This window comes from Aspergillus undulatus (assembly GCF_047715775.1).
Source record: "Aspergillus undulatus strain CBS 261.88 unplaced genomic scaffold BDV17scaffold_9, whole genome shotgun sequence".
Lineage (NCBI taxonomy): Eukaryota > Fungi > Ascomycota > Eurotiomycetes > Eurotiales > Aspergillaceae > Aspergillus > Aspergillus undulatus.
Genome location: NW_027396613.1, coordinates 386778 through 410627, shown reverse-complemented (window position 1 = coordinate 410627; position 23850 = coordinate 386778). Strand labels below are relative to the sequence as shown.

Here is a 23850-nt window from a genome sequence, read left to right as displayed (position 1 = left end):
AGGAGAGACTCGACTATCAACGAATCAATCATGGCGGGTTATATGTATGGTGGGAGGAGACTACATAATCATAAACCATCTTGACCGTAGCAAATAGCTATCTAGTGGTAGTGCGACAGTGCAACCCAAGAAGCCCAAAGCGGCAATCGAATGTCAATGCTGGTTGTATATCTGCCACGAGGGCACGGTAGCAGACTTTCTAGAACATTGTATTATTTATGTCGCACGCTTGTTTACATACATACCCTTGTGGTTGGGGTTGTCAGATGTTAGTACGAGGTGGGAGGGTCGTTTCGTTTCGACTAACTGCCTTAAGGAAACAGTGCGGCCCCATGTGAGATACCAACTCCAACCCTCCAGGATAAGGGAAGGGAACAACGTGACAATATTATTAACAAGGATCACCACAATAGCGATTGTCAGTAGAAGCCCGTGATCATGATGCCAGCACCACCACTCAGTGGGCCCCAGCTAGTGCACAGCGCTAACCGCAAATGTCTATGACACGTAACGGCCGACAAGGGTCAGCTGTCAAAGCATGCGCTTCCTACCGCTTCCACCTCGGTCTTCTCTCGTGTAGGACATCGATTCTAGGATCTAATTGGGTCTCTAGGATTCGCGAGAAGTCTGCGGTCCCACGTTCTGACTAGACTTGATCGACCCTTCCCTTCCTTTCGTCCACTTCCAGGCTTTCCTCCAAGCTGCCCGTGCCGCCGTTTGGAGGGCCGGCGCTTGAATCCCGCTTCGTTAATCTTTTCTCTACCACTACTCCAAGAGGGAATAAGCAGGTTGTAACATGTAGCGGGAGGAACCACTAATCTCTCGGCCTCATCCCGAATCCCGAATCCTTCACTCAAGGTTTCCGCGGACGTCCCGTCGATCAGCCATGGCCTGCCGCCTGCCAGTGGAATTTAATTTAGGAGCTTCTCTTGACTCCAAATCGAGATTATGATTTGCGATTTGTCGATGTTCTGAGTTACAGCTCGTTGCTCGGGATTTATTTCCGGCCTTCGTGGCGCCTTATGGGGAGGTAGCTAAACGAATTGGATACGATGGGTTCTCGTTGAGAACCATGTAGGAGAGAGAGAGCCTGTTATCCGTCATCGATTTGGCTCCAAACCCGCCGCGTTGACGGCATCTTCAATCTGGCAGTCAAGGTTGGGCAATAGTACAAGACTCCGCTTTCTAGGATTGACATCTACTTCTACATCATCGGTGCTGGTCGTCTGTTGGCGAATCGGGGACTTTTGCTAGATACTGTGCGACCTTATGGTAGAGGCATACACACTGCTGCTACTACCCCAGCTCAAGGACAAATATCAACGCTAAAGTATCTACCTACAACTGTAATTGGGTGAGAAGAGTAGTATCATGCATTCTAATAGACAGTGGTTCACTTTCCAACGTTTCCTATCCTTCCTGTGCTCAATATAACTAACTCTACGGCGGTGTCATTTCTCTCCACCCCCCCCCCCCCCTCTCGGCCAGCCCCTCTCAACTTCCACTACATATGTTGGCGGTTCTCGAACGAGCCTGAGATCCCCAGGCTCCCTGATTGCTATGGAGTCTTCCCACCACCGGTCGGGCGATTTTGATCATCTTTGTTGTTTTTCCTCCTTTTGGCTACTGAATGGCTAGAGTCGGAGTCGTCTTTTTTGGCAGCTTTGCCTTTGCTGTTCTTTGATGATCCTCCGGATGGGGCTGTAGAGGGGCCCTCCTCTGGGTCCTCGGTCGAAACAAGGTCGGAATCTTGTCGCTTTCGTTTCGTGGTGTCCTGCTTGGCTCTGGGTTGCTGAGCCTCTAGTGCTGATCCCGGCCGTGGGTACTCCCGCAAACTAGAACCTCTTGTGATTCGATTCGGGTCGGTGCCTTCTTTCAAAGCCTGCAGTCGAGCTATATCCGCTGCCTCCGTTATTGCTCTGTACTGGTCTCCTGCCGTAAGTGCTGTTTCCGGTGATGGTTGGATTGCCGGCTGCTACTCATCAATATCAGTCCCAGAAGGCGAGTGGGAGTTATGGAAAGGCAACGGACCGAGGCTGCTTGCCGCTGTACAGCTGACCCCGACGGGATCTGCGCCCGTACATTCGAACCTGTCAAGCGTGGGGCTGAGTTCGGTGTTGGTCTGCTAGTCCGGGCCGGTGGAGTTTGACTTTGGATGTGTGTGCGCTGCAAAGGCGATAATAATCCTGTGCTCCAGTTAACTCAGGCCGCTGCCGAGCAGGGTTTGGGGCCCTTACTTCGCACGCTAGAGCTTGGCGAAGGACTCGGATTAGCTATGGCGGGATCAGGAGAATTGGAAGTGGCCGTTGGCAAAGGCGGACTTTGCTGAGGTTGCTGTGGTTGCCGATACTGTTGTAACTGTTGAGCCTGCTGAGCCTGTTGCTGAACTTGCTGAATCTGTTGCTGAGTTTGCTGAGCCTGTTGCTGAAGCAGTTGAACCTGTCGCTGATCTTGCTGAACCTGTCGCTGAGCTTCCTGAACCTGTTGTTGAATACGCTGAGCCCGTTGCCCAGCTTGTTGATTCTCTTGTTGAAGTTGCAACGCCACTGAGTGATTATTCAAGTAAGCATTGATCCTTGAAGCCGCCGCGACGATGCTGTCAAGGTGTTGAGAGAGCATACCACCCAGGGGCAGTTGACTTATTTGAGCAAGTCCGAAGGGCGGGAGTGGCCGCGGGGAAACTGAGCCTGCTGAAGCTGCCCCCAAGATGTTGTCAAGGTGCTGAGAGAGCGAACCACCCAGGGGCTGTTTACTCGTCTGAGAAAGTCCGAAGGGCGCGGGTGGCGGCCGGGGGAATTTGGAGCCGGGATTGTTGTTTGGATGATCGTTTATTTCAGTTGAGATCGGGTTTGTCTTCTCATCGCCCTGGTCCATTCTCGTTGGTTGGATGTGGGTGGACAGATGGCTTAATATGAATACGATTCTTGATATGAATGAAGAATATGGTGCTGAAGCGATTGGCTCAATAACTCGAGTTAATACTGGTGGAGTAAACAGAGCCTGAGCTGCACCTAGTTGTGGATGTGAAAAGTACAGATTCCAGCCAGGGCACACCATCGCTCCTTCCCTATCGGTCAAAATATCTCCAAGACTCGGGCCCATTCCGTTGTTCCGGGTTTAAGGCCACAGCTCCGTCTCCTTCCACTTGCCCTGTTCTTCGTCTTCAAGCACCCAGTTCGTCCGGCGCACATCGTCAGGGTTTGAGAAGTCCAAACGCTCCATCTCCTGTGGAGCAATCAGCAAAATGCGGAAGTTCGCCCTCGCAACCGGATCCTTGAGATCCTCAACCTTCTGGTTCAGCTTCAGTTGGGAATCAGACGGTTTCTCAGATCGCGGGGTGCCGGGAGGCGGGTTCTTGAATGTTCCTAGGAAGTCATCAGCACACACTCATCCTCAACGAGTCCGAATTACTCACCCCTCATAACAGGACTATGATTCGCAAAATACGTCGCGACCTGTCTCTCCAGATCCCAATCCTTGCTGTCTCCCTCACCATCGCTCTTCTTCCTCATCGCCTTCTGAACTATTTCCCTCGAAGCCTTCTCCTCCTTATTACTATCCCCTTCAGGATCCCCAATCGCAATAGCCCGCCCCCTAACCCTCCACTGCGCACTAACCTCCTCAAACCAGAACACGCCCTCGACAGCATCTTCCGAGTCATGCAACTGGCCCATCTTCTTCATCCGGACGTCAGTCGTAACAGAGAGCAGGTCACTCTCATACACATCGGGGTTCAGTCCGATATTTTGGTCCTTTAGCGCATCGATACCGGAGGGGTGGAGGGTTGATGCGGGGAGAGGCCAGAAACCTCGGAATTGGAGGGTGCGCGAGCGCGGAACGGCTTTGTTGCTGCTTGTGTGTGCGATTGAGGCGAGGGAGAAGGAGGATGCTTTGCTCTTCTCTAGGCTTGAGAGAAAGAGAGAGCGCCAGGGGGCTGCGGCGGGGGGTGTCATGTTGCGCGAGTTGAAGGTCTGTGTTGATAAAAGTGGTGCGGGGGAGGTTGAATTTGTCGCTGGTGGCGGGTAGCCGTGGGCTGTAGTAGGATCCTCTCTGAGTAAATAATTGAACCCCTGTCAATGATTAAATTCTGAAGAGATCACCGTTTGCGGCGACTTGTAAGCAGGTTTCATGGGAGGTTGTTGTTCAGGTCGTGCTGTCGTAGTCATGAGCTGGAGATGACGTCTCGCCTTATCTTATCAATCAGATCGTTCGATCACCTCCTCCCACATAGAACAGATCGAGCTCGCAACTTTATCTCCTACGCAATGGGTCTATTGCCTCGTTTCTTCCAGGCGCTCAAGAAGTAGAATAGAGGAAAGTTGATGACGACAGTTGGGCTGATTGTGAGGTTTATCCCAGCCGCACCAACAGTGCTTGCTATGGTGCACAACCCGCAGATCTATATAGGTATTGTCAAGCGCGAGCCAAGGATCGGAGGACTTAGTAGGTAGGAAAACTGGCCCGGGTCCTAGAGTTACGAAATTAGATAGAACACCTGGATACGACGCGATAGCCAATGCGCGTGGCTTTCCAACAGGTTAGTGCTTACAAGTTCGAAGCAAAACTATCCAGAGGGAAATATTCTAGTCCTTTAGGCAAAAAAGGTCAAATCATAAATACTACCAGACAGATAATATGTATGCCAGATCAACGCAACGCCACAGAAACCAGCCAAATGGAAGTGTAAACGAAAGTTCAGGCCATTACTGTAAAATGCCCATATCCACCATACCATATGCGATCCCAACACCCGAACTCAGAAGAACAGGGTATACATCTCATGCTCCCCTCCTCCCTACATTTGCATCCGGTCCTCCCCATCAACCCCATCTAGCGCACCCCCCGGTATCCTCCCCTCATTCAACTCCCTCTCGAGCCGTGTAATCTCCTGCAAACTCTTCGCCTCGCGAATCATCTTCTCGATGCGCTTGCGCTCGGAATCCGTCAACTTCACGCGGAGGCGCTTCTCGGCTGGTGCGCGGTCTGCGTCGCTGCCGGGGGGAACGTCGAAGGTGCGCGATTTAACGCCGAGGATCTTGGATGCGAGGGCGGAGGGTTCTTTGAATGTGCCGAAGAGTTCGTTTGCTTGTTCGCGCTCGGCGTCTTTTACTTTGCGGTAGTCGAGGAAGCGGATGCTTGGGATGCGCCAGATTATCCAGAGGCGGTAGTGCTATCAAATCAGGGATGTCAGCTCCGTTTGGCCACCAGGACTTCAGTTGGGAGTATTAAGGAAACAGAATGAGGGCAAGGTATACATACATCCTTCCTCGTTACCGGATTCTCCAACAAGACCAAATGCGTCAACTTCGTAAGGCCCCGAAGGGGATCCAGATCCGCTAACTCGGCAACATTATTCGCCGTCAGGATGAGCGTCGTCAACCCGGGAATCGAGCTCGCGATGTTCGACTGAATCTGCCTGACTCGATTCCGCGCAAGGAGAAGCGTGCGCAGCCGCGGGAAGAACGGGAAGTTGCCCAGCGAGGAAATGTCGTTATCTGTGAAGTCGATCGCATCTTGGTCCTACACGGAAATACCGAGTTAGCAGGCGCCTTTTGTTCGGAGGACGAAGGACGAAGAAGGAAAGGGAAAAGATACCTTTGCAATACCCAAATTCTCAATCGCCGGAATCTTATGCCCTAAACGACTCCAACGACAAAGGTCGATATCAATCCAGCTCATGCAAAAGTGTAGTATCTGTCCTTTTCAGGCACGGTGTGTGGAACGCACCTCGGAGATCTAGCTCGCGGTCCTTGAGCGGGTTGATGTACGAGAGCGAGTTTTGAATCAGCTCGACTGTGAGGCGCATGGTTGCGGCTTTTTATGTGATTGACATGCACGGTTAAGATAGCGGTTGGCGAATGGAGTGACAAAACGCGCTAGTAATTAAAGCGAATATGGAGAGCAATTGTGGTGAGTTGAAAGTTGAAGAGAAAGAGTCTCCGACGAAATCTGGAGAGCTTCCGGACGATTCTGCCGCGCGGTGAGACGCGGTGGGACTGCGCTGGCACGTGACTAGGTGCCCTAAGTGGCGCTCAACCTCAACAGAGCCTATCCTGATCCTGAGGGGTGATACGGTACAAACATTCTTCTACCCCTGAAAGCTCGAGAAAAGGAACTTTCAGGTGAAAGATTTGGTTCCTCTAGCTGATATTGACTGACCAAATCATTGGACGATGAAACGGGCCCGTCGTTCTTCATTGTTGTAGTGAGAAGACAAGGTATACCCTGATTCTGGGACTGCTTCTTGCACAAAGTATGCATCGAATACATAATCAATATGAAGTCGCTAGCTTTCACAATGTTGCAGTGCCCTAGATATTGGACTAATTTTTCTGACACGTGATTCTGGATACGAGGTCCCATCTGGAGGCTGCCTGCCCGCATATTTTCCATTATCTATAGAGAACACCTTGACTGCATCATCATCTAAGGCCCACAGCCCAAGGCATTCCCTAGCCCAAATCCTTCCTCAGACTTCCCGCCGAGATCTGCAACGAAATCTACAACCACCTCGTGCGGGACGAACCCATCAACATCTGCAGATGGCACCGAGGACTCGATCTCGTCCCCAATATCCTGCGCGCCAACAAGATAATCTACCACGAGGCAAAATCACTACTTTACAGCCGCAACTGATTTGATTTTGGCAGTAGAGATAATGTCGAATTAGCATCACTTTCTTGGAACAGATTGGCGACGATAATGAAGCGCGCATTCAGCGGACTCGGATGGATCTCCCAATTGCATGTCATCCAGGCGAAGATCCTACGATTCATGGTGACGGTTCGCGCATGACCACAACAATAAAGGATATCTGCATCAATTTAAAGATCCTTGTTTTATTCGCGTCCGGTACAAAGGCCTTTAAGCACAGCTTTGATCAATCTCGCTTCTTCACAGACTCGAGTGGTATTGCCAAGGCGTCGACGGCACTGACGATGGCCGGTACTTGTCTCAGGCAAGTTGTGTCGCTGAAGGAGATTGTTGTGGATATGTATGATGATGACGTGGATCATGGCCTGAGGAGGAAAATGGAGAGTTTCGGATGGACGGCTAGACTGGTTGAGCCGGAGAAAAAGATACATCCAGGTAGCTTTGCGGCGTTTCTAGAAGCCCAACAACTAACCGTGGATGTAAAGAAGAAGATGGAAATTGGTAAACCACAGAGGCGTTCGGGTATGGACGGCAGACGGAAGTAGTATAGAATAGTTAGAGCCTCTTGGGTCATGAGACAGCTGGTTCGATCAAAAGTATCCAGGGAAAGCTGGCTTTATATGTGTTCCTCTTCTGAAGAGACGTCACATTCAAATAAGACATATTGCAAACACCTCCTTCGCTTCAATTATCCCAGATAGGTTCTAAGTAGAAGCAGGATTGACAATTTCGTCCCAGATGTGCTTTTATTTCGTGAGCGTCATCATTAATATATGTTAGGCCACATGGCGGTGGCGGACAGAAAGGGGGAAAACGTACGAAGTTTGTTTCCGTTGATTTAAACACCTACTGTAACTGCTCAAGAAAAGGAAATGCCTTAGCGCAGACCGGGCCCCGATGTTGTAGTATCTTCATGCGGCTCACTGTCGCATGCAGCTCGTCCCGGTAGGGCGTTGCATCGAAGGTATCCGGCATACCCAGGAGACTTGACGTCAGCGCAACTGCGCCATGGAGGGCATTCAGGCTGGTCACTCCGTTGACAAGTCGCGTAGTCTAGGCAGTTCGCAGAAGTCGCGCTGGATGTTTAGTAAGGTGGTACAGGACTTGACGCACCGATCTCTTGATGCAGGTAGGATGCTTGGCGATTGAGGATTGTGGAAGGGTTGGTGGAGGAGGAGGAGGACGAGGAGGAGGTATAGTTGGTTGGCGTAGGTTTGTAGGATATACCAATGGGCGTATCTGGCATGGTCCGAGAGACGTGGTAGACCATTTACCAGGAAAGTCGCGTCCCACGTGCGTTCCTTTTCGGCTATGGCGGTGTCCAGATGTTGCACGGCGACTTGATCGAGATTTGAGGGGCCGGATATATGGGAACAGACCTCCGCTGAAAGTCTAAAGAGCCGTAGTTTGAACTTCATTAGGGATGTCTGTGTAGGCTGTGATGTCGGTTGCAGGATGGTTTCTTCGTGGATATCAGATTCATTGGCCTCCGCTGGAAGCGTAGCCTTTATATTTGGAAGGAACGACATGTCGACGTCGCGGAAAGGATTGCGTTGGGCATATGTTGAACAGATATCAGAGGGAGTGCGGAGCTTAGTGACTCTATATCTCCTTGCGTGTAAGGGTCTAAATTATTGGGCTTCATCAAGCCCCCGTTATATCAAGCAGCACCATGCTGCCACCGAAGAGGAACGAAGACAACTGATCGGTAGATGTTCGCATCGTCCCTGGATTTTTGACGGCATATCCTCCACCGCAGAACCTAAAAGAAAGAGTTGTTCAGTCAGGAGCCATTCTAAAGCAATAGTGTTGCCGATAGCTGAGCCCTCAATTACAGTAGCAGTTTCCCGACTTCCATCTCTATTTCCATTAGTCGATGGTAGGATGCAGAATTTGCATGATCGATTATCCTGACCAGTTGTTTCCCACCGAAGTCTTTGCCATGGTTTCTCGAGTACTAGAACAGGAAATGTCTGGCTGCATGCATTATGTTACTCTTTAGGGCGAAGTGGGTAAGCCGATGCCTGCGGGTACGGCAGACTACTACAACAAAACTGCAACAATAAAAATTTCGTGTAAGCGCTAGTAATAGGATCGGCAGAAAAGCTATTATGGACGTCAGTCTAGGTGTAGATTACTCGATATCAACCATGGCAACGCACGAAGAAGAGGCCACATCCCAGCCGCGAACGCCGCGAAGGCGGGCCAGTTCACCCCGTGTCGGAACCAGTAGATGCTCTTGCTGTCGCCGCGGTAGAGGTCGCTGAGTTTGAGCCGGTGGCAGCGGATGAGGTGGTAGTCGGCGAGCATAAGGCCTCTTATACGAATACGAATTGGTAAGTTAGTGTCGCATTTTCCACTGTTTCTGTCTCTCAGATCTAGGCAGAGACGTACGTTGCTGGTGCCATGAACACGCCGAAGCCGCTGAGGACGGAGAGGAATTTGTCCGCCGTGGAGATGAGCTGCCATGGTCTGGATCTGTTAGCTGGATACTGGGGGTACAAAGAACTACCGGTGAGGAAAGGGAAGGTACCGAGTAGCGATCCCAATAACGGCCATAACGTATCCCCCTCGTCTGATGTTGAGGTACTTCGGCCAGAGCCCGGCGAGGTCCATACCGCAACTAACGCTGTTTAGCACGACGCTGATCTACACTCGTTAACGCTCTCCTGACTATATGTAAGATAGGTAGGTCGTACCAGGGATAATAGCACCGATCATAACCCGCGTCGCTTGTCCTCCCCAGAAGGCCTGCATGCCGAACCACATGCACGAGACGAAGGTGCGTAGGATGACGGGGACTAGCGATTAGCTATCAAACTGCATGCTGTAAGTGGACGTACAGTATGACCTTCTCATTCCACAGGAGAACCGACTCGAGACCGTGAATCCGATATGATGTACTTCGCCCATCCAGCCACAGAACACAGCAAGAAGTCCGGAGAGAAATCCACCGAGGATCTGACATGTCAGCTTGCCCTAGTAGTGGTACTACGTACTTCTAGATGAGACATACAACAACACCGATGGCCTGCTGGGGACTCAGCCCAAACGAGAGCAGCGTGCTACCTGTCGACCAAGCGGAAACGCACGATCCGGATACCGTCCAGTATCCTTTCTAGTCAGTGGGAGCAATATTGAGAGCCGCTCTGATAGCTTAACCTTCCACCCAAACTGACATCAATAGGATATTTTAACGAAAGAGTCTGGCACATCACTATTTCCAAGGTCGTCGCTGTGGTGGGATTCGTGGTTGCTTGTTCAACTATGAATGTGGGAGCTCGGTATTTCGCAATGTGCACGTTCGCAACTGGCGTTGATGGCGTGAACAGCATCATTCTTGGCTGGGTGTCCACAACCTGTGGGCAAACCAGGGAGAAGAAGGCAACCTCCCTCGCCATCGTGAATACATTTGCATCCATCGCCGCTACCTATACCTCGGTAGGTTTACTGACCCGTTTGGCTAGGCTCTAAAACTCTGCTAACCTGACATTTCACTCAATCTCTAGTATCTCTGGCCGACTTGGAATGCGCCGCGGTATACAATCCCCATGCTTACAAGTGCTGGCTTTTCGATAGCTTCAGCCATTTTGGCGTGGGTATTACGATATATGCTTACCAGAGCGAACAAGAAGATCCTCGAATCTAATACGACCCAAATGAGGCTCTATGCCTATTAATGGTGTTCTCGTGCTATAAGGATCGGCCCATACGTCAATCATTTCTATCAGCATGCACAAATGCTCTATAGAGCATTTGAATTTGTGAAACAAGGCAGGCTACTTGATTTACTGGTATTTCACCAATTATAATGATCTCTACCAGCAACGAATTTAAGTATACTGTTGTAAATTGTGTGAAAGTACAGCCTAGATTTTTTCGGGGCCCTACTTCCAGTATCAGAATAGAGGTTATTATAAGGTTGGCCTGGGTTAATCAAGACACTCAACAAGCAGGTAGTTCACACTCATAATATGTAGGAGCCAGTTTTACAGATATATATTTGCACAACAAAGGATGAACTGTGCTGAAAAAGGCAAATGATGCACCACCTTTGATTGGAATTTCATTTGAGATAACTACCTGGCACTAGCGCTTACACGAAATTTTTATTATTCAAGCTTGGTTGCTGTCTTTGGTAAGTTCTTCCAAGTCTGCTATCTTGAGATGTCCTGCACCGTCACTTGGCTGGACGTTCTCGGGATGGGCTTCCAACTGACCTGAGTTGAGGCATACAGTCGGCGGAACGAGCGGCATAGGAGAACTCGACGGCCCGCGCATTTATACGCAATACAAGTGCTTCTCGCGCTTACTAGAAAGGCAGGCACCAGGGTGCTTGTCATTTTTGCTTGTAGGTATTCAATGATGTCTTGGTAGCCTAGCAAAGTACTGCAGTCCAGACGACTGCCAGGAACGAAGTGGGTAAAATATAGACTACTTATTCGCCAGTAACGCGCCTCACTGCCCGAACGGCACTGTGAAGGACATACAGAAGAAGTAAAACCAATCCCAGTCATTGACAAGGTCTAGGTTGTAGCAAGTATGGGATAAACGCCAATGCCCCATATCGTAAACGATAAACGCCATTTAGTATGCAATAGACTGCTTTTAAAATCAGACATTAACATTACTCGTGTAAAGGTGTCGCACTAGGCGACCTATGAGGGGGGTGTGACCGCGACGGACTGGGTGCTCTTGACCGCCGGCCGTTGGTTGTTGGGCCAAGTGCAATGGCGGCCAGATGGTCTCTGCTTTCCGTTCTCACGACGAGCCCATGGCGGTCAATGGAGGAAAGGCCTGGTGCGGCACTGATGCCCAGTCCGACTGTCGCGGAGTTGTTGTCGTGGTTGAAGAAGGGTCGTGCGGGACTATTCGGGCCCCAGCTTATCGTGCGCTTGGGTGGAAGGAAGGGGGTGGAGTCACTGTCGGCATTATGCTCGTTCGATGAGCGGCTGCTGGATTCCGAGCCTCTCATCTCGATGTCTTCCGCACCTTCTTCGAGGATGCGCTCGTAGTTGGGTGTGCGGTGGTTGAAGAACGAGGGTTTCGGTGGCGCAGAGGCTTTGCGCTTTCGTTGATGAGTCAAACGAGAGCCACGACCACAGGTAAATAAGTTGTTGATTTTGTGGTAGAGTGTGAGCCGGCGGGTACGGCCGCAGAGGAAGAAAAGGGCTAGGACGATAATTAGAACGAAGAGGATGAAACCTGGAACCCTGCGTGATGAGCCGCCCTCGAACAGCTTATCCTGCCAGGTCTCTTCGTGGGGAGTCTCGGGGTTGGGAAGCAACTGGGCGCTGGGGTACTGAAAGTCACTTGGGACACCGGCAACGTTGCTGCCAAAACCAACAGGAAGAGCTTCTTCCGTGGCGACTTCGGTATCAACAGGCACTTGTGAAGCAGCATATAGAACCATTTTGCCAAGGGTCCAGCTGACTTCCGTTGAGTCGATCTTGTTTACTGCTTGAAATGGGTCCAGAAACCCTTTGTTCTTGCCATGTTCAAGAACTTCCTTGGTTCCATTGCCAGAGGTCGACATTGGCTCTAGGCCAACTCGCGGCACACCGATCCCATCGTGGAGTACATTGATAATCCAGGAAGCCTTGAAGCACACTTCATAGGCCTTCTCGTGATCCAACTTCTTTCCCCACTTCTGCTCGGAGATGCCTCGTTCAATAGACTCCCAGTCCTGCGAGCAGAACTCATCAACTCGGTGTTGATAGGTATTAAAGTCGTATGCCTTGTCCGTATGAGCCATTTCGAAGATTTCGTGCGTCGTATGCCAGTATTCGCTGATGCCGACAAAATGGTTGACGTCAAAGTCGATGGCTGGGACGTGGATGCCGTGAAGGAGACACGGCTGGTCTTCGCAGGGAGCATCCTTGTCAAGCAGCGGGTATGTTCCTCGCAGACATTCGTCGAACTTCCCCGTGCCCAAGAGGTATTTCTCCGTCTCAGCCCCATCAAAGGGCTTTCCATCAAGTGTTGTTCGTAGGCCGGCTGGAAGGCATGGATCGGGAAACTCCTTCTCATTCTCGGTACCAAGAGAATCTTGCAATGCGGCCAGGTAGCGTCGACGAGCCTCCCGTACACCAAACTCCAACCATGAAGTTACAAACACCCGATGTTCTTGCGTAGACCCGTCAATGTTGCGCAGGCGTAGGAGGGTAAGATCGTTCGCATGCTTCTCGCTCTCAGTCGCATTCGGTGCGAAGGCAATTTGCGCCGACGCTCCGCCCATATCAAGAAATCCATAAGTATGGTGGCCCTTTCCATGATCGTGTTCACCCGGTGAGTCGAAGCTTCCAAGCAGGTAGTTCGTAGCGACCCATCCGTACAACCCCTCAGTAACACCGGGAATGACCTGTATATGCACATTGCAGTCTGGCAGCGCGAAGTCGTAGTTTGCACGAGCGTAGGAGCAAATCTGATCGAGCAGCAGTTTCTGTTTCACGTCCTCCACCAGTCGCATACCCGCGGTTGCGAGCAAGAATATCGGTGTTTCCTTGATAGCATCTTCGGGAACGATTTCTCGAGCAAACTCGAGAAGTTCGGCGAGGTGTTCGGGCCCAATTTCCTCCGGTCGATCGGCGAATGTAGAGACCCCTGCTGTCGTCAGGAAACCAAACGCATTCCAAACCACGTTTCAGCATGATCCAACATACCAGGATGTATCTTCTTCACCCAACTCGACTTTGTCTTGATCTCCGGGAGCGATTTGAGGTTATGTTTATCGGACTCTTTGCGCGCGACTGCATTATCCAACCACCGATAGACATGAACTCGGGTCCCCTGGTTTGTATTAGAGATAGAGCTTCGAAACGCTGAACTGTGAACTCACAGATGAGCCCGCATCTAGGACGATACCGTAGTGCCCTTGCGACGTCAGAGTCAGCGCTGCGTTGAGACGGAAGCATGGAGGGAGCAAACGTACATTTACCCATGGGGGGCGAAAATCTGCGGTAGCGTTCAAACTTTTCAAACAATTGACATGACAACTGGGGGCCAACCACGAGAAGCGAAAAAGGGTCCTTTATTGTGTTGATCGAGGGAGGCGGGGTTGGAATCTGGGGGTGCTGATAACGATCGAGGCTGTCAGAAAAAAGCTGCGACGAAGGATGAGGCGATTCAGCTCAAGCGATGCACAGCGTGGTGTTTGGGAACGAAGGGCTTCGCGAGCGAAGAGGATAGAATCGACGGCCAGTTGAAACGACAGGAAAAAGGGGTCGGCAGGAAGAGAAGGGGGCAAAGCGAGAGGCAGGGGGTGGTGGTGAGGGTGAGGCCAGACTGGGGGAGAAAAGAATGGGGATCGATAACAGGAACGGATGGCGGATGCCGACAGTTGCAGTGGCAGCAGAGAGGACGCGACGCCCGCAGATCTAAGACCGCGCTAGCCCCAAACGGTGTTTCACCGTCGGCCGGCCCGCCTGGGCTCTGGTGCTGTTCTCGCGCAATAATGGGCTAGAAATCTCAGAAAGAGATAATACATCAGAAGCTATAAAGCATATATTCTATGCAGAGCAAACAACCACAGTTTTTGAAGTCCGTCACTCTCTTTTCAGAGGGTTGTCGCTCACGAAGACCCTTTGCGTATATTAATAGCGTAAAGTAGATGACGCAAGCTTCCTTGGCCGGCGTGCTGCAATGCAGCCTTTGATTGGGTGACGGCCCGCCTCAGGCTAAACTCTGATAAGCCGGAAATTAATGCAAATAATATGCACACTGTCCAGGGCCCAGACCCAGACGCATGCATAAATGCGATCTTCAGGGCTCTGGGCCCTTAAGACTGCATATCAACAGTCGATAAACCGAGGATCGAAGCAGCAGACCTCGACGTCACATTCGGCGCTGCTCTAGTCTCATCAGCTCCTTCAAAGCAGCCTCATTGTCCTCGCTGGGTTCGAGGTTTTACCCATACAGTCTCCCACTCATCAAGTCACTCGACGTAGATACTAAAGACCATGCTCTCGTCCTATGTACGGACCACTGCATGCTGCGCCATCGCACTAGACCACATAGCACTCCCTAGGACCGGTTACGATAGGGTGAACTATCGCTCAAAAGGAGAGTGTCGCTGCCTTGCCACCAATATATATATTGTTTTTACCTCAAGTTAACTTTGCGTTGAAAGTCTTGGGATTTACTTCATTATGCATTGTCCCTTTCATCATCGAAGAAGCTAGTTAGCACTCTAATCCCCAGAGCCATTGACTACGTATATCTGAATGCCATGGTCTCGGCCGGAAGCTATCATGTTGCCCCCCAAAAATGAAATAGAAAGTTGGAGTGAGCTGCAGTATGACGTACTAACCGCATGGATTTGCACTTTGGATCAAATTAATTACCCCACAAGGCTGCAGAAGTACCTTGTCTAATCAACGCATCACGGCAGGATCAATAAATGTGAGGTATGCAATCTACGCCGTCTTGGTCTCTGCCTCTGTCTGCTGCACCTCGCTCGACGGTGTTTTTGACACCCCCATCAAGGGCGAGATACTGATTCCCTCCAGCAGGGAGAAGTCGCCAATCTGTTCATCCACAAAGAACGATCGATCCAGCCCAACCATCTCAGCCTCATCACTAACCCGCAGTCCCAGGTATGGTGTGTACTTCATGATCATGAGCAAGACGCAGGTTACACCGAAGGAGTAGGCGGAGATAGCGCAGATCTCGGCCAGCTGCTTGCCAACTTGCACGCCTTCACCGTTGATGGCTCCCGGGATGAGAGAGGCGCCGTCTAGGGCTGATATGTACTGGTCGGCGAAAATACCTGTCAAGAATGACCCTACCATGCCGCCAACACCGTGAAGTTTGAAGACGTCCATTCCCTCGTCGACGCGGATCCAGTCGTTGAGGTTCTTGCAGAGCGAGCAGACAATGCCGGTAAGGAAGCCAATCAGCGCACCTAGCCAGACGGTGACGCACCCGGCGGCAGGAGTAATGCCGACAAGCCCGGCAATGGCGCCTTCGCAAGCTCCAACCATAGAGAATTTCCCCTTGTACCGGACCATGTCGACAAGGACCCAGCCCAATATTCCTGTGGAAGCTGCGACGTTGGTATTCATTATGGCCAGATAACCACGAACGCTAGCGCTGAGGGTCGAGCCGCCCTGTTTTCATGTTAGATATGGCCCCACAGAGAACGGTACAAGGAACATACATTGAACCCAAGCCAACCGGTCCAGATAAAGATGGTGCCCAAAAAGACAAGAGTTGTGTTGTGGGGTCTCATGGAAGCATCACGGTATCCTCTGCGTTTCCCGAGAACGACGGCGTATGCCAGTGCAGCACAACCTGAAGCGATGTGGACAGGGCCGCCTCCGGCGAAGTCGATGGAGGGGAGGTTATACAGCCAACCCTGGCTACTCCAGGTCCAACGTGCGAGAGGACAGTACACAATTGTTTCCCAGCAGAATGCGAAAATAAGAGACGCCAAAATGCCGCCTCGCTCAAAAGCGCCGCCAGCAACGATCATCACCTGTAAATATGAGCATAGCGATCGACAGCCGCCAGAAGTACGCTTACCGTGCAAGAACCGAAAAGCAGTTGGAACATGCAGAACAAGATCTCTGGAAGTACGGCAGAACCTGGAGACGGAGCTGCTAGAGCCTCCTTGAGCCCGAAGTTCTTCAGGGTCCCGATGTATGGACCACCATTTCGAGAGTAGGTGAGCGAGTAGCCCCAGAAGATCCACTGGAACGTGGTGCTGCTTCGTGTCAGCGTTATCTCCAATTGTATTCGGGTTGGGCCATCGCGTACACCGCTAGTATTAGGAATGCTTGGAACATGAATGTCATAGCAGACTTCCTTCGGGTCAAGCCGCTGTAGAGAAAGCCGATACCAGGCAGAATGAAAGATACGATGAAGGTGCAGGCCACGATATAGATTGAGTTGTATTCGTGTCCAGCAAACGGTGCGTTCACATCGATCTGGGTTGCGTCTCCGCCATCAGGCACGGAGGGCTCAAATTCGGGCTGCGCATGGCGGAGGTTAGCTAGCTAGACCAACCGCAGGAGGGGATGGCATACAGTCGACATGAAGAGGTTCGGATCGTCCTGGTCGTGATAACACCGCTATGATCGCGTTGCCCTTGGTGCGTCAGAGTACTTTCGTCGAACGGGATCCTGCGCGAGGAGGGCTGCTCCCAATTTATCCTTGCTCCGGCGACTTCATGCTTCCTGAGACCGGGTCCGTTCTCATGGTTATCGCCCCTCTTTTGCGACTATTTGCGGGCCAAGAGTACGCCAGATTTGTTATCTTTAGGGCCAAGAGCCCCACTGTGCAGATGCCCTACCCGGCTGCGCATCGTAGATGGGTCACCGATAGCAAGACTGCCTGCGAACTGAATGCGATCAATGGCTTCTTATCGCAAAGTATTGATTTCATGGTGCCAAGATACCAGATCGAGGAGCCCGATGATCCTGATAAGATAGAGCTGTACAACGCTCCAATGACGAGCTCGAGATATGCAGTAGCCTTTGTCCCCGGAAAACACAACCACCTGGGGTTTAGTGTGAGATCGTGAGGCTGACCTGCGACAGCATCGACCTCGATTTATCGGGATCCTTGTCGGAAGCTCGTCATTGGCGAGAGATAGCAGTTTCGGTGATTGCCATTGGATGCAGCCTACTAGACACTCTACCGGTTCGCTTGCGACTCAATAGCCTGTTCGTCCGGAGACGGAGATAGCTTCAAGAGCACACTCAGAGTCTGGAGCTTTGGGGTGATCTCAGTGGACAAAGCCAAGCGAGAAGTAGTGACCGACCACAAAGAGGCAATATCGAGGTCTTCATCAGCCCATCATTCAGGCCCTGCTTCTGAAGTGGCCATGGACAATATGGGGCAGCTGAGGGAAGGGTGTTGCAAGAAAGCAAAGGTTGCGGGGGTCATGTGCTTTTCTGGAAGTTCCGAGCCAACACCTTCCTTCCGTTTTATCGGCACAGTCCATTCGAAGAAAACCGATGCCCGCTATTTCGAATTCTCTAAAAAACTTACTTCTATGGCAGCAGAGCGAACTCCATGTTCATGGTCAAACAGATCTCTTGGCCAGGGACTTGGCCATGGACTCGTGAGTTGCCTATCTTGTCTTACGTCGGTGGACAGCAAATGGTGCCGATGTTACCTCTCAGCCAAGTCGGCGAGTATTCCCTTTCGTGTGACGCACATTTCTCATATTTATCCCCCGCCAAGGTCTACTAGGATACTACTGGTTTGTATGTAGGTCTACAGGTACCAGGACCGATGTAATGGTACGCAAGGCCCTCGTTCGGACGACTCGACGATAACCCTGCCGATACAACCCAACGAGCAACAAGGGATTCATTCGCAACTTTATTCCCAAGTTATGTCAGATATAGGTGTCACTCCATAAAGGCTACATAATCTATCACAGTTTCGACGGCGCTCACGGGCTTCATAGCAATTCGGAATCGTGATGCGAGCATTTCGAGTAGTTGTACATAACGGGGTCCATATTCACCTTCCGAGAAAAGTGAGAATGCATGGTGCTTTTGAATTTGGCCTCCAACCCACGTCCTCATCCTCACGCCAGAATCTGTCTGGAGTTCGCGCCCTTTCCGGGTGGCTCTTCGTCTTGCAGCACCGGAAGCTGGAACACCGATCTTTCGCATTACCCACTGCCTCGTTTCGGCATTAGTGAACGGAAAACATCGACAATTGTCCTCCAGGAAATTTGAGCTCTGGAATGAGAATGGTTCCGTCCAGTCCGGTTTGCGAAGGTAAGGGTTCCTTGCATATTGTGCTTTTTGAAGACCATATTATAATTTCCATGGGATGTGCTGCATACCTTGAGACCTAACCTGCTTCGAGTGAGCTAGTCTTGTGCTCCATAGGCCAATACCTAATCCCTGCAGTTGCTCACTGCCCCGCACGGCATGCTGACATTGGAAGCGTCCATGATCTGCAACCCATAAACCATTCCCAATACAACATCTCGTGAAATTATACATGAGAGGCCTAATAACCTTAGTGGCTGGTCAGTAGAAGAAGCAAAGTGGGTCCAAAGTTGACATATAGGCCATGGTCGGTCAGAACTCCAATGCTTCCATCAGCCTGACTCCAGTGCGACAATCAACTATGACGATACACCCCTGAAATCTCTTATCTGAGTCCCCGTGCCCGGCCCAAGCCGTCTTTATGGTTGACGTCCTGTACCTAGTATCCATATGCGGGGGCTTGACAGTTATCGCCTTTCTTCCAGACTTTCCACATACACCGCCCTCTCTTCAAAAATGAAAGACGTTGGTGAGTGAATAGATAATCCAGTCGGGACATGGCTTAACCAGTCAGAGTAGCAATTCGACGCATGACGCCAGACGCTTCGCAGGCCGATCTTGACCAAGACGGCACGTCTCTGATAGAAGGCCTCAAGCTAGCCCTCTTGGACAAGAAACTATACATCTTCGCAGTCATAAACACATGTATTCAGGGCGGCATCGGCTGCCAAAACGTTTTCCCCACAATGACCGCAACCCTAGGATACAGTCACATCATTTCCCTCCTTGTGGCGCCTCCTTACCTTTTCACGGCCGCTTACACCTTCGTCCACAGCTACCTCAGCGACAAGTCCGGGAGGCGTTTCTGGTACATGCTGTATCCAGCTCCTATTGCGGTCGTCGATTCACGATATTCATGACACCAGTCCCTACCTTTGGGGTCCGATACTTCTCATTGTTCCTCATGCTGTTCATATACGGTATGAATAATACGATCAGTGCATGGATCGCGACGTCGATTCCTCGACCACCGGCGAAGCGAGCCGCCGCTTATGGAGTCATTCTCGTGGTGGCTACTAGTTGCTCGGTCTGGACACCCTTTACCTACCGATTATAGACTGGCGCTGGGGCTGGTCGTGGGTATGCTTACTATCGCGACGGGGTTTTTGTATCTGGCTCAGAGTCATTCTTGTTCGTGAGAATAGACGGCTTGATGAGGAGAGCAACATGGCGATTGCGTCTGGGGATGGAAGCGAAAACACTGTCGCAAAACACGGCCAAAGTAGGAACAAGAGAAGGATCTCTGGTTATCATCTTTATCATCGGTATCATAGGTCATAGTATCAGAGCAGTGAATAAATTGAGCTGTCTTCCCTACACGCAGTCACTCCTCCTCCGCCCATGGTCGTGCCCTAGTAGCGGCAAAGGTGAATGAAAGTTCGGGTTTACTTGTCCATCACTCATAAGACTTCAGCTCCATAACACATCCGCACTCTGCCAGACTAACACACAGCTATTCACTCTACTCCCTCCAGCCTTATTCCTTCTCTCTCACTTACCTAATTTCCTCTTTCTCTCTCTTGTCCTCTCTCTCCCACCCCTACTCCCCCTCTCTTTCCATCGACATACCTTCCCGTCAATCCTCCAATCATCCACCCACCACTAACACACCTCATAAACAGACCTCCCAAACCAGAAGAAAATCCCACCTCATCAATATCAACCCCAATCCGACCGTGACCAAAAGTGCCTCCAAGATAAACTGGAACGCTGAAACCGACGCAAAGTTACCTATCCAGATAACCCACCTACCCTACACCGTCACCCATCACCCCTCCTCCTCAAGCATACACATCCACCTCTGTCCATAACCTGGACCCTGGCCCAAAAGCTGACTTACCTCACAACTAACGTGATATAATACTGACCAGAACTAAATAGCTCTTCCTCGGCGTCCTGAACCAGCTTAAAAATGCGAAAGTCGCCACAGCTGTCAAGGAGGAGCACGACGATGCAGACGGAAATCTTGATTTAATAATCTCGCATCAGAAGCGTAAGTCTCCTGCTAATTTGCGTGCGAAGGCCGGTGCAAAGGCGAAGGCGAGGAAGGTCAAGGTTGAGGATGGAGAGGATGACGATGATATGGAAGGTTAGGGGGCTCATTAGGATGGGTTGGGTTGGGTGTCTGCGGGACGGGTCAGTGCCGAAATGAAGAGACGGACAAAATTGCTGTGAGAGATGGTCGGGGATAGGCTTGACTTTGACTGATTTGGGTCTGACGCTGGGGATATGAGGGCCGTTGGAATTGTTTCGTTTCGTTTGGAGAGAGGAAGGGGATGCCGTGGGGCTTTGGGCGTTCTATTCTACTTCAGAGATCTAGGTATTGACATAATCAGCAGGAGAACCTTGATTCAGAGCTTGCGTTCGTATTTGACTTCGTGATATGTCCTCATGTAGACCCTCGTCTATGTTTCCGCCCTCAAGCGAACTGCAGGAGAACCAAGAATGTGAACTAAGCTTTATTGCGATCCCTAAAGAAATACCAACCTCCTAAAGAATAACCTGGTCAGCACCAGGACCAAATCCCACCCGCCTGCATCTTGAGCTTCATCCTCAACAATCTCTATCTTGACCTTCTCATGGGAGATCCTCCGACATCACCCTGACCATGGCCCTCCTCACCCTCAGCAGTCGTATCCCCAGACTCCTCGGTCTCAGTCTCCACCGGTCTTCTTGGACCCCATGTCAAAGGTGATTGAGATCTCGCCGGCGAGGTTCTTGCGGTACTTTTGGAGGTGCTCTTTCAGGGCTTTCGGAGTGGGTTTTCGTCTTCGGTTGTGAGGAAAGACCATGGTCAGCTTGGGTTTTTTTTATGAGGGAAACGTACGCCATGCTTTGGCGATCTTGTCGAGTTAGGTGGAAGGGTTGGGTCTTGAAGATTGTCTGCCAGAGCTGGATGGTGAGGCGGGCTTGTTAGCGAGCTGATGGGATTTCCGTTGCGAGAGAGAGGGTTGAGGTAGGACATACTGTCTCTTCGGCTTCCTTTGTCCAGCGCATTTTGGCCGTGGACGAGTTGGATAGTTAGGTGGATTCAAGTTGAGTTGTGAACATGATTTGTTTAGTGTATGATAGGGAATGTTGGTGATGCAGTAGTCAGGGGCAGATTGAGAGGAGGGGAGACTAGAGAGAAGAGAAGGTAAGAGAGAAGTAAAGGTGAGAAGATTGGGAGTAAGAATGTTAGAAGTAAGAGAGGTTTGAACTAGGGGGTGGTGTCAGGAAAGAGTGAGAAAAGTATTGTGATGGCAGTCTGGCAGTGTTCCTCCTGGTGAAAGAACAATTCCCTAGTCAGAGTCCTTGTTTTGCTGGTGTTTGTCTTCTTCACAGCAAGCTCATCTGTCAACACAACCTCACTCGTATCTAGATTGACAGGCCCCGATCGGCCGATCTCGGTGTCCTTAGCTGCAGATCGGCAGTTTGTCATGAGGTGGAGCTGATGCAGATCGTAGATCAGCATGCAATATAAATTCCCCCCGACGCCACCTTGTCCCTGACATGATTTCCAACAGCTCAAAAATCCACAATGAAACTGGCTCCCCTCCTCATCCTTTTCCCGGCACTGGCCCAAGCCACTATATCCACTTCCACCTCCACGCCCTCATTTTCATTCACACCATCAACCTCACATTCAGCATCCCCATCACCATGGCCAACCCACACATTCCACACCACACACGCCACCGTCCCAATCCTTAACATCACTAAATCTGGCCCAACAGCCCTCGGGCTCATCTTCATCGCCCCATCCACAGGTACCTCCGGGTCCCCCGCAATCTACACCGATGAAGGCGATCTCGTCTGGCACGGCCCCATCGGCAAAACATACGCGTACCAGCCGCAATTCTTAAACGGCGAGCCGGTCCTCACCTTCTGGCAGGGCCATTTTGTAAAGGGATTTGGTTATGGGCACATTGTCATTCTGGATTCTGGGTACAGGGAAATCCATCGCGTCACGCTCCCGGGGACGGAGACGAAATCAGCAAGGGGCCAGAACTTCGTAACTGCAACGAACGAGTCATTCCCCTCGTATATTGACATCCACGAGAGTACCATTACAGAGAACGGGACTATCCTCGTCACGGCTGTGAATGTCACGCAAGCTGATTTAACGCCCGTCGGTGGAAGGAAAGATGGCTGGGTGCAGGATGCGCTCGTTTACGAGCTCGATATCGCGACCAACGAGGTTCTCTTTCGGTGGAGTGCCGTCGAGCACATGGCTCAGCTCTCGCTGGACTATGTGGAGTTCCCGCTTGGAGAAATGGGGGTCAATAAGACTGCCCCGTACGAGTATCCACACCTAAACTCTGTTGCGAAGTACGGCGAGCATTATCTTGTTTCTTCGAGGTATATGTGTGCTGTCTTCTTGATTGATCGGAAGGGGGATATGCTTTGGTTGTTCCATGTAAGCTTTGAATCTTCCACTTACATAGGAAGGGAAGAATGGCCACTAACAAAAGACCAGGGTCAAAACGGAGGAACATTCACCCTTCCCAACAACACCACCTCGAGATTCTGCTACCAGCATGACGCGCGAATCCACGTGCATACAAATCCGGGCCAACCCAACGAAACCATAACCCTCTCCCTGCACAACAACGCCAACGAAAACAGCAGCAAAGAACCCCGTCTAACAACCGATCTGGTATTCAACCTCTTTCCGGCAAACAAAACCACTGCACTCGTCTCTCGCACCTACGACAGGCAAGACCCCATCACCGCCGTCTCGCAGGGGAACTACCAGTCCCTTTCCCCGAATGGGACCGGCCACTATCTAGCGGGTCATGGGGCGGTCCCGAAAATTGAGGAGTATGATCAGTACGGAAGACTCGTTATGCGCGGGTGGTTTGGTGCCGTGAAGAGCGATAATGGCGTTTTCGGTACTTACGACTGGACGTCGTATCGGGCGTTTCGGGCTGAGTGGCATGGGAGGCCGGAGGGCAGGCCTGATGTTTTTGCTTGTAAGGATAGAGCTGGTGATGGTGGATATAAGCTTGACGTCTACGTGAGCTGGAATGGGGCGACGGACGTAGAGGGCTGGAGAGCTTGGGGTGGTTCAAGCCAAAATCTAGGAACCGATTTCAAGGCTGAAGGCGAGGGGGATATGCGAATTCTGAAGCATAGGATCGGAAAGGCTGGTTTTGAAACGAGGTCGATTATCAGCCTTGGCTCAGAAAATAGAGTGGATGTGGTTGCGGTAGAGGCCATCGGAGGCGTCGGGGATGGTGCAAGAAGTAAGGTCGTGGCTGTTGCGTCGTGTGCAGCCTCCAAAGAACACCCCGACCTTTGAGAAAGTCAACAGGTTCTCTGAGACCCATATATATATATATATACAACCAAAGTAGATATGTTTTTGGATTTCCCAAAGAAAATATAATAAACAAGCGAACACTTGAACAAAGATAGGTAG

General features: G+C 51.0%; 11 protein-coding genes across 11 annotated transcripts; 2 read left to right on the top strand and 9 right to left on the bottom strand.

The window, feature by feature from the left end:
- Window positions 1-1558: 1558 nt before the first annotated feature.
- Window positions 1559-2874, bottom strand: BDV17DRAFT_288711 (uncharacterized protein; the record flags this gene model as incomplete). Its single annotated transcript, XM_073761467.1, has 3 exons — window positions 1559-1975; window positions 2032-2186; window positions 2238-2874. 3 exons carry the CDS (start codon window positions 2872-2874, stop codon window positions 1559-1561), a joined length of 1209 nt encoding a protein of 402 aa, XP_073618482.1.
- Window positions 2875-3117: 243 nt separating this feature from the next.
- BDV17DRAFT_288710 (uncharacterized protein) lies at window positions 3118-3953 on the bottom strand (the record flags this gene model as incomplete). The annotated part of the gene is made up of 2 exons (XM_073761466.1): window positions 3118-3365; window positions 3416-3953. The coding sequence occupies 2 exons, from the start codon at window positions 3951-3953 to the stop codon at window positions 3118-3120; spliced, it is 786 nt and encodes a 261-aa protein (XP_073618481.1).
- Window positions 3954-4620: 667 nt separating this feature from the next.
- On the bottom strand, window positions 4621-5905 carry lea1 (U2 snRNP complex subunit LEA1). The gene is made up of 4 exons (XM_073757033.1): window positions 5728-5905; window positions 5596-5636; window positions 5260-5520; window positions 4621-5170 (listed from the first exon to the last, which is right to left on the bottom strand). Exons 1-4 carry the CDS (start codon window positions 5804-5806, stop codon window positions 4796-4798), a joined length of 756 nt encoding a protein of 251 aa, XP_073618480.1. The 5' UTR covers window positions 5807-5905; the 3' UTR covers window positions 4621-4795.
- A 553-nt stretch (window positions 5906-6458) lies between these two features.
- Window positions 6459-6934, bottom strand: BDV17DRAFT_256183 (uncharacterized protein). Its single transcript, XM_073757032.1, has one exon. The coding sequence runs from the start codon at window positions 6713-6715 to the stop codon at window positions 6530-6532; it is 186 nt and encodes a 61-aa protein (XP_073618479.1). The 5' UTR covers window positions 6716-6934; the 3' UTR covers window positions 6459-6529.
- Window positions 6935-7682: 748 nt separating this feature from the next.
- BDV17DRAFT_288708 (fungal specific transcription factor domain-containing protein) lies at window positions 7683-8183 on the bottom strand (the record flags this gene model as incomplete). The annotated part of the gene is made up of 1 exon (XM_073761465.1): window positions 7683-8183. One exon carries the CDS (start codon window positions 8181-8183, stop codon window positions 7683-7685), a length of 501 nt encoding a protein of 166 aa, XP_073618478.1.
- A 589-nt stretch (window positions 8184-8772) lies between these two features.
- Window positions 8773-10055, bottom strand: BDV17DRAFT_288707 (permease for cytosine/purines, uracil, thiamine, allantoin-domain-containing protein; the record flags this gene model as incomplete). The annotated part of the gene is made up of 7 exons (XM_073761464.1): window positions 8773-8971; window positions 9049-9126; window positions 9188-9277; window positions 9329-9455; window positions 9498-9615; window positions 9671-9772; window positions 9834-10055. The coding sequence occupies 7 exons, from the start codon at window positions 10053-10055 to the stop codon at window positions 8773-8775; spliced, it is 936 nt and encodes a 311-aa protein (XP_073618477.1).
- Window positions 10056-10600: 545 nt separating this feature from the next.
- BDV17DRAFT_256176 (putative nucleoside diphosphatase (Ynd1)) lies at window positions 10601-13950 on the bottom strand. Its single transcript, XM_073757031.1, has 4 exons — window positions 13586-13950; window positions 13493-13527; window positions 13317-13443; window positions 10601-13257 (listed from the first exon to the last, which is right to left on the bottom strand). The coding sequence occupies exons 1-4, from the start codon at window positions 13593-13595 to the stop codon at window positions 11282-11284; spliced, it is 2148 nt and encodes a 715-aa protein (XP_073618476.1). The 5' UTR covers window positions 13596-13950; the 3' UTR covers window positions 10601-11281.
- Window positions 13951-15068: 1118 nt separating this feature from the next.
- BDV17DRAFT_301798 (ammonium transporter) lies at window positions 15069-16882 on the bottom strand (the record flags this gene model as incomplete). The annotated part of the gene is made up of 5 exons (XM_073764313.1): window positions 16680-16882; window positions 16411-16625; window positions 16177-16357; window positions 15812-16129; window positions 15069-15761 (listed from the first exon to the last, which is right to left on the bottom strand). Exons 1-5 carry the CDS (start codon window positions 16686-16688, stop codon window positions 15069-15071), a joined length of 1416 nt encoding a protein of 471 aa, XP_073618475.1. The 5' UTR covers window positions 16689-16882.
- A 2354-nt stretch (window positions 16883-19236) lies between these two features.
- BDV17DRAFT_256171 (uncharacterized protein) lies at window positions 19237-19759 on the top strand. Its single transcript, XM_073757030.1, has one exon. It carries the CDS (start codon window positions 19303-19305, stop codon window positions 19501-19503), a length of 201 nt encoding a protein of 66 aa, XP_073618474.1. The 5' UTR covers window positions 19237-19302; the 3' UTR covers window positions 19504-19759.
- Window positions 19760-21100: 1341 nt separating this feature from the next.
- On the bottom strand, window positions 21101-21443 carry BDV17DRAFT_288703 (uncharacterized protein; the record flags this gene model as incomplete). Its single annotated transcript, XM_073761463.1, has 3 exons — window positions 21101-21215; window positions 21274-21338; window positions 21414-21443. 3 exons carry the CDS (start codon window positions 21441-21443, stop codon window positions 21101-21103), a joined length of 210 nt encoding a protein of 69 aa, XP_073618473.1.
- Window positions 21444-21966: 523 nt separating this feature from the next.
- On the top strand, window positions 21967-23730 carry BDV17DRAFT_288702 (arylsulfotransferase family protein; the record flags this gene model as incomplete). Its single annotated transcript, XM_073761462.1, has 2 exons — window positions 21967-22845; window positions 22906-23730. 2 exons carry the CDS (start codon window positions 21967-21969, stop codon window positions 23728-23730), a joined length of 1704 nt encoding a protein of 567 aa, XP_073618472.1.
- Window positions 23731-23850: the final 120 nt, after the last annotated feature.